This window comes from Nicotiana attenuata, unplaced genomic scaffold (genome assembly GCF_001879085.1).
Source record: "Nicotiana attenuata strain UT unplaced genomic scaffold, NIATTr2, whole genome shotgun sequence".
Taxonomy (NCBI): Eukaryota; Viridiplantae; Streptophyta; class Magnoliopsida; order Solanales; family Solanaceae; genus Nicotiana; species Nicotiana attenuata.
Window position 1 is genome coordinate 352,567 of NW_017670873.1, and position 12,163 is coordinate 364,729.

The window sequence follows — 12,163 nt, forward strand, 5'->3', positions numbered from 1 at the left end:
GGTTGAAGAAGATGATATCGTCCTGAGGACTGTCGTCCAATAATCGAGGTCTATGGTTGAAGAGGGTCATGCCGAGATAACTTCTACAAGCCTGACTTGGTATTGGAGGAATAAGTACATCGATTATTTGAAAAATGGAAAACTCCCATCGGACCACAAAGAATCGAGGGCCCTACGAACCAAGGCTGCTAGGTTCGCATTAGATGAAGATGGAACATTGTACAGGAGAATGTTCGATGGACCATTAGCGGTATGTTTAGGGCCAGGGGACACCTATTACGTTCTACGAGAAATCCACGAAGGTACTTGTGGGAATCACTCCGGCGCCGAGTCTTTGATTCGCAAAAATATCAGAGCAGGGTATTACCGGGACAGCATGGAGAAAGATACGAAGGAGTTTGTCAAAAAATGTGATAAGTGCCAACGATTTGCACCGATGATCCATCAGCATGGAGAACAACTAAACTCGGTCCTATCCCCGTGGCCTTTCATGAAATGGGGAATGGACATAGTTGATCCTCTACCGACGGCCCTAGGTAAAGCTAAGTTTATTTTGTTTATGACTGATTATTTTTCTCAATGGGTGGAAGCACAGGCCTACGGGAAGGTTTGAGAAAAAGAAGTTATTGACTTCATCTAGGACCACATCATATGCCAGTTCGGGATACCTACCGAGATCGTATGTGACAACGGAGAGCAGTTCGTCGGCAGCAAGGTAACGGGGTTCCTTGAAGCACATAAAATAAAGAGGATCTTATCAACACCGTACCACCCAACTGGAAATGGACAAGCTGAGTCCACAAACAAAACTATCATTCAAAACCTATGGAAAAGGTTAGACGATGCGAAGGGAAAATGGAGAGAAGTTCTACCCGGGGTCCTTTGGGCATATCGAACAACATCGAAGTCTAGCACGGGGGCTACTCCGTTTTCTTTAGTATATGGCTCCGAGGCCCTTATCCCTGTTGAGGTCAGAGAACCCAGCGCCAGGTTTTAACACGTATCAGAGGAGTCAAATCACGAGGCTATGAATACCAGCCTCGAGCTATTAGATGAAAAACGAGAAGCAGCACTAGTTCGGATGGCCACGCAGAAACAAAGAATCGAGAGATACTACAATAGAAGGACCAATCTTCGACACTTTAGAATCGGGGACTTAGTTCTATGAAAAGTCACCCTCAATACTCGAGACCTGAATGAAGGGAAAGTAGGCCCGAATTGGGAAGGACCATACCGAGTCCTCGGAGTTGTCGGTAAAGGATCTTACAAACTTAGCAGGATGGAAGGTGAACAACTGCCAAACAATTGGAACGTATCACTACTCAAACTATACCATTTCTAAGGTATGACATCATCCTTTCGTCCATTTGAGTTTGAAACTAATCCATTGCAGTTGACAGATAGAAGATATCAAAGACACTTTTCTACTCGAAGGCCTTAGGTTTTAAAGCATGCGTTGCACTCTTTTTCCCTTAGATCGGATTTTGTCCCAAATGGGTTTTACCGGCGAGGTTTTTAACGAGGCAACAACTATGTGCTACCTAAGGAGAACTATACAGTATCCAACGCTTCTTTTCAATCAACCTCGAATACAGGGGGCATCACCCTCGGAGATTATATTTTCGAGGAAAATACTTCACGCCAAAGAGGTCCTCGATAGGAGAACTTTGTAATGGGCCAAATGGTCAGGTGAACCGTGTCCATGTAGAATAGTCGAGCCCCGATGGCAAAACATGTACGCATGTATCAATTATTCAAAGAAGTATTGTATATCAAAATACTTTGTGCCTGAAAGAAGTCTACTATTATATGAGCTCCATACTTATAATCCTACGGGAAACAGCTCGAGAGCCAGAATGCAATTGCACCTCGAATACTCGGGGACCGTCATCGATAGTCAACACATCCAAGTCATCAAAGACTCGAACTCATAAGACCTCAAAGAGGCATCTCCTCGATATAAAGGCCAAGGCTATCATACTCGGGGACTAACCTTTCAAACAAGTTCGAAGGTTATCGAGAAACAAGTCCAAGAGACATACCCGAAGGCTACGACCATATTAAAGGCTACCATATTAAAGGCTACGGTCATATAAAAAGTCTACGGTTGAAATAATGCGGCTCGGAGACGTCCGACTTCCGCCATAAAGTTAAAGGCCTTCAACCACTTTGAAAAACCGGTTAAACCAGGCTACCCTCGGAAAAAAGCAAATGATAAAGGGCTTCGATAAAATCAGCCTCGAATAATTTTAAGGCTTCGATAAAATTAGCCTTCGAAAAAACCTCAAGAGGTATTCGATCATCGTTACACAAACGAATTACAAACGAGGTTCCAATCGATCGAACCATCAAAAAAACCAAAGTGTACAAGAAACACATGCTAAGGCATAGAAAAATTTTCGCTAAGTCTTTTAGCCGAAAAGAGGGGAAAATTATAGTCGCTTTAGAGGCCAAAAGGGCCAACTTAAAGAGCCTAAGGGCCAACCTAAAGAGCCTAAGGGCCAACCTAAAAGAGCCTAGGGACCGATATAAAAGAGCCTAAGGGCCAAAACATATAGGGTTAGATACCTTATTCTCACCCAGCTCGGACTCAAGAGTCCCATCTTTTTCCTTCTCTTCATCCTCATCCCGAAGGCGTTGAGCCGTTTCTAGAGACAGGACCACGGTATCGACCTTAGGCTTTCGAGCCTTACTTTTCTTTGGCTTCGGGGAATTTGCAGGTGACCCCCTCTTTCTTTTCTTTTCCTTGGAAGGCTTTGGGATCTCTTCTTCACCAGGGGGGGCCAGCCGCATAGCAACAGCGTCTCCGAGGCCTGCGTAAAGATAAAGTACGTATTTTGCTAAGAAACATAAGTATGCAAACAAGAAGACTCACCATGGTCTTTAGCCTCCCATCGACCTTTGGCCAGGTCACGCCAATTGCGATCCGCTTATGAAGAAGTAGAGGCCAACTTTCGGACCTAACCCTCGAGGTCTAGGGACCGCACCGGGAAACCAAGCAACAGTTACACCATCGGAAAAGGATTAGATCGAGGAAAGGATAAGGTCGAGAAAGAGTAGGGAAAGCTGAGTATAAAATCACTATCGATAAACATGTACTTACGTTTCATGTTCTATTCCTCAGGGAATGGCATCCTCTCAGCAGGAATCAGGTCGGAGGTCCTGATTCGGACAAACCGGTTCATCCATCCTCGGACCTTGTCCTCATCGATGCTGGAGAAGAAAGATTTCATGGATCGGCATTGCAGCTTTATCAGGCCACCTTGATAAAAGCGAGAGCTGCATAGCCTGATCAGATGGTCGAGGGTAAAAGGCATCCCCTCGACCTGGCTCGAGAAGTACCTGATCAGATTGACGATGCGCCAGAATGAAGGGTAGATCTGGCCAAGCGTCACCTGTTGTTGGCAAAAATCAAGAATAACTGGAACTATGGGACCCGGAGCTGGATCTGTAGAACCTAGCATGAATGGGTAGGTATACACACTTAAGTACCCTACCTTATGAGTGGTGATGTTCCCTTCAGGGGAAGGGATCACCACATCTTTGTTCTCCCAGTTGCAGTCCTTTTTCACCTGCGCAAGCTCACTTTCGGTTATCAAGCAGATGTATCGACACATTGGCTCGCATCGGCCTGGTTCGATGCAGGTTTATCGATTTTGAAATCGGATGTTAGTTCGCACGGCGGGGGAATACACTCCTCGATGCGAGGTGGCACCACCGTTTTACTTCTGGCCGGCCGTGACGACGAAGAGGTTTTTTCTTTTTGGGGAACAGTATTAGATGTTTTAGCCATTATGGTTTGAAAATTCAAGAGAAGAGAAAAAGTTGTTGATGAAGTAAGAACAAATTGGGAGAGAGGTGAACTCAGAGAAGTTGAAGGAGCTAATGAGATTCTATGAACAGTTTGAGAAGTAAAGTTTGCAAAATTGTGAAGTTGGCCTATTTATAGACGTTGCTTAAGCGTGTTGGGGAAGCCAAATAGCCGACCGTCAGCCACCTCCAATTAATGACTTTGGGAACTACACGAAAGCGACCTTTCAATCACTTCAGTAGCTGACATCACGAGATTGACATCAGAATCAAGGCGCCGGAGAATTGAGGTTCAAATCATTTCTTATCATCTTATTCTAAGAAACGTGGGGACTATCTCTATACGGTCGAAATCAGGTATGCCCGATTTCCCAAGTTCGAGGGGTCCCCTTAGGCCCAAGTTCGGGTAAGGTCGAGTTCGAGCTCGATGGACCAGACTCGAGCTCGAAGACAGAGTGCAATACTCGAAGATTGAAGCACGATGAATACCGAAGCCGAGTATGCTCGACCCCGAAATAATGCCGTTATGTACTTGTAACAGAATGAGCGAGATTCTTGCCACGTCCTCAAAATCATGGCGCAAATCCCGAAAGAGAATTGTACGATTCCGTACTAGACGGTTAGACAGAAGTCCCAATAAGATTCCTTACTGTAAATGGAAATGTACCTTATTTTGGGCTCCCCTATTATATAAAGGAGACCCCAATCATTTGTAAAGATCATCTAATCATTGGCAAACAATATACTCTCTACTTTTCGCTCATTATTCATCAGAATTGTCCTTTAACGTTATTGTTCTTGGTTTATTGTTCTTGATTCATCTCAAGGTCACTGATCTCGAGGTCGATACTGCTTAAGTAACACTAGTTTGAATCACTTATTTCTTTCATTTGTATTTTACACTTCTTGATTATTAATTGGTATTGAACTGAATCACATATGTTTAAAACCACAAATCAAATTTAATAGTTACTCGTATATTCGAGGTAAACAGCCACTATTTTGCTGTAACACGGAATGTTCAGCATAATATACTGGAGATCGGTGCACCTGTGTATGAACTTCCAGCATATTATGCTAGAACTCGAATACACGAAAAGTTCCAGTATATTATGCTGGACCGGTATATTATACTGGAACTCCAGTATATTATATTGGAGTAGTTTTCCAAATTTTGAACAGTGTTTTCATTCAGATTTATCTTTACATGAAAAGTGGCTAAATTTCTATTACTTTTGAAACTATGGCTATTTTTGAATGATCACTTGTAAATATGGCTATTTTTGAATTTCTTTCAATTATTTTTAACTAGGATTTATCCATCATTTTCTTATTTAATTGACTTAATAAAAGGTATTATACTTTTTGGTCAAACAGTAGAATAGTAGAGAAGTCCACTGTCTTAGAGCATTCCCTAGATCCTAATCCAACACTTCCTAAATCAAAGGGAAGATAAATCATAATCCCTTTTTCTTCTTTAACAAAACTTTGTTTCTTGTGCCCTATGGGAAACAAACACATTGCTTGATGAAAAATCAAATAAGCGGTATTTTTTGCTCTTCCTACCTAATTAAACAAGTACTTCTTTATATGTCGTAAATTAAAGATGAGAATACATATCGATCAAACAGACATTTGAAATCTATCGTTCCATGACTTCATGAGTTCAAATTATAATATAATGGCGAGTTCTTAAAAACATGAATAAACATGTCGTAAAACAGAAAAAATATTTGGAAGAAATAATTTTATTCTATTAGTCTAGGGCCCAAGAATAGTCCAATTCTCTAACATTCAAAACTGTGGATGAACCCAAGGTTTCTAGTGTTCAAATTAGGGCTTACAGGACAAAATAAAAATAGAAAAATCACAAATTTCATGTGAGCCACTATCTATTTGTCGTAGTATTAATATTCAAACATTAAAAATTTGTTTTATTTGAGACACTCGTAATACTGAAACTTTGGAGAGACTGTAAACTGATGAATAGTACTCCTGTATATTTGTCGATATTAATATTTAACAAAGAAGTGTAACGTAGGATCTAATCTGAGTGTCAATCTTATTCATGAGAAAGCTAAAAAAAATTGTTAATTACAAGATACCGTCCTAGATTTTCGATGCAGGCATAATTTCCTTTCTATTAAAGATTTGATTATTCGGCGCATGCCACACGACAAGTGAAGATAAATTGTCTCTACTTTTTCTTCAATTACTTGGTTATTTCAACCCGATAATTTGATTAATGATATCATAAAATTTTAACCTATGGTTAAAGTTTTGATGGTGACTAAGTGATATTTTATTCCAAATTAATGAAATTTAAGCGTGGTTAGGTAAAGCGAATAGTTGAATATTAACTGTGTTTACCTCGAAAATACGAGTAACAATTAAATTTGATTTGTGGTTTTAAAGATACGTGATTTAGTTCAACACCAATTAATAATCAAGAAGTATGAAGTAGAAATGAAAGAGAAAAGTGAATCAAACCAATGTTACTCAGCAGCAGTGACCTCGAGGTAGGCTTGGAATAATAAGAACAATTAAATAATAAAAGCAAAGTAAGAACAATAGAGCTAAAGGACAATGCTGATAAACAGTATGCAAAAAAAGATAGAGAGTATATTCTTTTCTCAGTGATAAGATTATCTTACAAATGATTGGGATCCCCTTTATATAATAGGGGAACCCTAAATAAGGAATATTTCTATTTACAGTAGGGAATATTCTTGATACAGCCATCTAACCGCCTAGTACGGAATCGTACAACTTATTTCGGGATTTGTGCCACGATTACGGGGACGTGACAGGAATCTAGCTCATTTTGTTATAAATTCCTAACGGTAATATTTCAGGGTCGAGTATACTCGGGCCTGGTATTCCTCGTACTCCTATCTCCGGGCATTGCGCTCTATCTTCGAGCTTGATTTTGGTCCACTGATCTCGAACTCGACCTCACCCAAACTCGGGCCTATGACGGACCCTCGAGCCTACAAATCGGAGGCATATGATTTTGAACGTATACAGATAGTCCCCACGTTTCTTTGAATAAGGTGATAAGAAACGGTTTGCACCTCGATTTTCCCGAGCTTCTTATGATGACGTCATGCCCGTGACGTAGGTGATTGAAGTGACCGGAAATGTCACGTCGGCGCTATTCCCCAAAACATCAAATGCGTGCCAGTGCTGGTCGGCCACTAGCGTTGCCGAACCGCCGTCGCCTTTCTATAAATATGAGGCTACTCTGTTGAACAAAGAACTGTACGCATTTCATCTTCATTCACTCTAATTATTTCCCTTCTTTACTTCTTTCTCTAATCATCTGTTTCCATGGTTCGAACCTGCGATCACAAGGCCGCATGGCAGCAACATTACCAGTTACGCCAAGGCTCTCCTTTTCAAAGCTTCGATTCGAAACAACGAGAGAAGAGAGTAGAACCCTTCCCGCATCAGAAAATATGCAAACTTCACCTTGCTGCTCATCTCTCTTAACTTCAACCTGGTGTGGCACTTCATTACTTTTGCTTTCCATAGAATGAGGTGGCATTATCATCTACTAACTTTGGCATCCTACACCGGCACAACGTCCCAAGAATGAACATTCTTGGATCGTTGCTCGTGCATCTTACAACCTTTTTGGTTTTTCTTGTGATAGTAGGTGAAGCTACATCTTCTTGTCTTCCCTTCTGGTCTTTTTCTTTTGCTGCTTTTTTACAACGGATTATGGTCCAAAATTTCAACAGAATGTTCAATCCCCGCTGCTAGAAATATAGTTACATTTATCGAGGATTTTCTACCTTAAATCTCTTCGGGCGCACAGACATTTCCAAAGATCAAAATGGGGTCTCCGGGAAGGAGGTTCCCGAAGATGATGCTCTCGAGGACGTGGCCTTAAAAGTAGATTAGGTTCTTGGGTTTTGTTTTTTGCTTCTTTGTTCCTGTATAAGTACCCTTCATGGATGTTGTAGTTATATTTTGTAACCATCTCTTGGAAATACAAAAGGATCTCTTTGTCTCCTTTTTGGCTTGTGTTGAATTCCATTCCGTCTTTACTTGTGAAAAATTTGATTGTACATCTTTTGTGACTAGTCCAAATACCGGACTTAGGATATAATAAGCCCTCAGGTTTTAAATTGATCAAAATAATACCCCTTAAGGTATTTGCTAATCCTCAAGCTAAGCTTAAATTATTTTGATGCGAGTCCGGGACATCGGGACTCCTGAGTCCGAGTTGAGCGAGAGCAAGGTCTCGAATTTGAATGAAGTTAGCCCTTAGGCTTTGTAGATAATCAGCGAATGAGAATTTTTTCAAATTCGGGTAACCTTTGGGCTTAGTAGTCAAGTGAGCACTTGCTCAAACTCGAGATAAAGTTATCCCTTAGGCTTTTTTATAGTCCCCGGGTGAGAATTTTCTCAGACTCGGGTAGCCCTTGGGCTTAGTAGTCGAGTGAACATTTTTCTCGAACTCGAAATAAGTCGATAAGAAACGAATTAATCTTCGATGCCTCGATCCCGATGCCAATCTCGTGACGTCAGCGGCTGAAGTGACTGAAAGGTCGCTTTTCGTGTGGTTCCCAAAGTCATTAATCGGAGGCGACTGACGGTCGGCTTTTTGGCTTCCTCAGTACGCTTAATGACCTCTATAAATAGATAAACTTCACAATCTTGCAAACTTTATTCTTATATTGTTCTCAAAGTTTCGTTAGCTCTTTCAATTTCTCTGAATTCTCCCTTCTCTTCTATTAGCTCTTACTTCATTGTCAACATTCTCCATTTTCTTGAATTTCCACATTATAATGGCTAAGACCTCTAAATCGATTCCCCAAAAAGAAAAAGCTTCTTCATCTTCTCGACCGACCAAGAGTAAACCGGTAGTGCCCCCTCGTATTGAGGAGTGCATTCCTCTGCTATGCGAAATAACATCTGATTTCAAGACCGAGAAACCTGTATCGGCACCAGGCCGATGCGAGCCCATGTCTCGATATGTCAGTTTGATAACCAAGGACGAGCTCATGCAAGTTAAGGAAGACTGCAAGTGGGAGAACAAAGAAGTAGTGATCCCTTCCCCCGAGGAGGATATCACTACATATAAAGTGGGGTACTTAAGCGTGTATACCTACCCATTCACGCTGGGCCCTGCAATTCCAACTCAGGGTCCCAGAGATCTAGTTATGCTCAACTTTTGCCAATAATACCGAGTGATTCTTGGCCAGATCTACCCTTCATTCTGGTGAATCGTTCATTTGATTAGGTTCTTTTCGAGTCAGGTCGAGGGGATGCCTTTCACCCTCGACCATCTGATCAGATTGTACAGTCCTCGACTTTATTGCGGTGGCTTGATAAAACTGCAACGCCGATCCTTGAAATCTCTCTTCTACAGTATTGATGAGGACAAAGACTGAGGGTGGATGAGCCGGTTTGTCCGAGTCAGGACCTCCGACCTGATTCCTGCTGAATGGATGTCGTTCCATGAGGAGTGGAACATGAAACGTAAGTACATAGTAGGTTTATACCCTGCCTTCTCTTCTTTTTCTCGATTTTATCTTTTCCCTTTGTCTAACCCCTTTCCGATGGCGCAGCTACTCCCTTGTTTCCTGGTGGGGTCCCGGACCTTGAAGGCTGGGTCCGAAAACTAGCTTCCACTTCCTCTTATTCGGAGCGTTGGTGACGAGATTTAGCTAAAGGCCGATGGGAGGCCAAATATCATGGTGAGTTCTCTTGTTTGTTTACTTGTATTTCTTTAGTGGAATACTTACTTTGGTTTTTGTGCAGGTCTTGGAGACGTCGTTGCTATGCGGCCGGCCCCGGCTGGTGAAGAAGAGACCGCGAAGCCTTCTAAAGAAAAGAAAAGAAAAAGGGAGTCACCTGCAAATCCCTCGATGCCTAAGATAAGTGCAGCTCGAAAGTCCAAGGCCGATACGGTGGCTTTATCTCCGGAAATGGCCCAACGCCTTCGGGATCAGGAGGAAGAAGAAGATGACAACTGCCTGTTGGTAGATCGTAAAAGAGGAAACGTCGGTGCTTTGAAGTCCGTCGAGCCGGTGATGGTTGATGTGGTTCATTCCAAAGCTGGAGAAATCTCCGAAGGGGGTTCAAACAAAGTCCCCGAGCCATCGGGTAGAAAAAAGGCACCTCGCCTAGGAGGCCATTAGGAGGGCGAGGCCAAGGGGCCCGATCTTGAGCCTCTTCAAATAAAAGAGAATGCCCCGACTGGATCACTTGGGTTAATCAATGTGGATGACTCACCGCCTGGTCCCGAGTTCGCCGAGGGGCAAATCTGAGATGCTCAGAACATGAGATCTTCTGAAGTGGGGGTGAGCCACGAAGGGCATGACATCTTTTGAGAATGCCTTGCAGGGTTTGAAGATGGCCACGACCCATATGCTTCTTTCATCTTTGATGAGGCTCGTCGACTCTTCAAACAAGCGAGTTTTCTATCCTTTAGAATTATGCCTGCGTTTTGCTTTGTTGTTCTGAATCTAACTTTCCCTCTTTTCTATGAAGGTTGTGGTGCTCCATAAAAGGGCATTTTCCAAGTCTCGATCTGATCTTGCTCGATGCGAGGCTGAGTTTAAGAAGATCAAGGAAGAGATGGACAGTCTTAAAACCCTCTATGTCAAGAAGGAGGAGGAAATCAGCGATCTTCGAGCCGAATTGGCAAAGGCTTGTCAACAATGAATCAATATTACCGAAGGGGTAATATTCCCTCTGAATTTTTTTCAGGGACCAACCCGTTCGGTCTTCTAACAATTTTATTTTGTAGTTTCAGCGAAAGGGCGAACTGGTGGAGCAGCTTCGAGAGGAGCTCAAGATGAAGGAGGCCGAAACCCTGGGCTGGAGGCAAGGCATGGACAATCTTGTTTCAGAGAAAGAAAACCTTCGGGAGCAGCTGGCTTCACTCGAACGTCAGTTCCAAAGCGTGAAGAAGGAGGGCCTGGCTCGAGGCCGCGAAATTTAGAGGCTCAAGGCTAAATTTGTTGCTGAGCTGGCTAAGGCCGAATCTGATGCTGAGGCAATTATGTCCTCGTACCGAGCCAACGCTGAAGCAGCTAATGCACGGGCCCAGGAGATCTCCATTGCGACTGAAGTTAAGTTATCATGTGCACTCGACCATGCTAGGTGACAATCCCGAAGGGAAACCCTCGAGGAAGTACATGCTCGCGGCTTCGATCTCTCAGCCGATATAGAAAAGGCGAAGGCCTTGGAAGAAGAGGTTGCTGCTTTGCTTTCCGATGAGCACGATTCAGCCAGTGGCTCCGAGAGTGGAGGAGACGAAGATGGAGTCCCCGAGGGTGAGGACCCCGAAGATACTGCTCCTGAAGATGCAGCTGCCGAGGATATGGCCCCAAAGTAGATTTAGGTTTCCTTATTCGCAAGTATCCCTTGTGTAGATATCTTTTGTAATCACCTTTTGGAAATACAGAGGAACTTTTTGACTTGTGTTGGATTTCATTTTGTCTTGGATTTCATTTTGTCTTTATTTGTAGAATACTTTGATTGCGTAACCTGAATGGTTGGCCCAAGAATTGGTTCGGACTCGGGACATAATAAACCCTTGGGTCTTTATCGATAGATATAATAATCCTTAAGTTTAAATCAAACCGATGCGAGCTCGGGGTATTGTGACTCTTGAGTCCGCGTCGAGTGAGAGCGAAATCTCGAACCATATGTTTTTGGCCCTTAAGCCTTTCGAAGTTGTCCCTTTAGGCTCTTATACATCGCGCCTTAGGCTCTTTGAGTTGGCCCTTAGGCTCTTATATATCGGCCCTTAGGCTCTTTAAGTTGTGCCGTTTTGGCCTCTAAAATGGCTATAATTTTTCCATCTTTTCGGCTAAAAATCTTAGTAAAAATTTTTTGTATGCCTTAGGATGTGATTTTTATACCCGTTTGGGTTTTTTGAAGATTCGACGTACCGGAACCTTATTAGTAATTTGTTTGTGTAAACATCACCGAATACCTCTTGAGGTTTTTCCGAAGGCCTATGTTATCGAAGCCTTCGGATCATTCGAGGGCTGAATTTATCGAAGCCCTTAGATTTTTCGAGGGCTGAATTTATCGAAGCCCTTCATATTTTTCTTTTGCCGATGGTAGCCTGATTTAACTGGTTTTTCAATGTTTGATGGCCTTTAATTTATAGCGGATATCGAACATCTCCAAGCTGAATTACTTAGGCCATAGCCTTTTTATATGATCGTAGTCTTTAATATGGCCCTAGCCTTCGGGTATGTCACTTGGACTTGTTTCCCGATAACTTTTCGAACTTGTTTGAAAAGTTAGTCCCCGAGTATATTGGCCTTGGCCTTTGTTTCGAGGGGATGCCTCTTTGAGGTCTTATGGGTCCAAGTTATTGATT

The 12,163-nt window shown here is 42.6% G+C and overlaps 1 protein-coding gene across 1 annotated transcript; it reads left to right on the plus strand.

The window, feature by feature from the left end:
• Nucleotides 1–9,218: 9,218 nt before the first annotated feature.
• Nucleotides 9,219–11,164, plus strand: LOC109244106. Its single transcript, XM_019411139.1, has 6 exons — nucleotides 9,219–9,300; nucleotides 9,390–9,470; nucleotides 9,583–9,938; nucleotides 10,315–10,477; nucleotides 10,574–10,715; nucleotides 10,945–11,164. Exons 1-6 carry the CDS (start codon nucleotides 9,219–9,221, stop codon nucleotides 11,162–11,164), a joined length of 1,044 nt encoding a protein of 347 aa, XP_019266684.1.
• Nucleotides 11,165–12,163: the final 999 nt, after the last annotated feature.

Coding starts and splice junctions, on each gene's coding strand:
- LOC109244106 (XM_019411139.1), top strand. CDS start 9,219: ATGAGCCGGTTTGTCCGAGTCAGGACCTCCGACCTGATTCCTGCTGAA. Junction 9,301..9,389: donor TGAGGAGTGGAACATGAAAC/GTAAGTACATAG, acceptor CCGATGGCGCAG/CTACTCCCTTGTTTCCTGGT. Junction 9,471..9,582: donor CACTTCCTCTTATTCGGAGC/GTTGGTGACGAG, acceptor GTTTTTGTGCAG/GTCTTGGAGACGTCGTTGCT.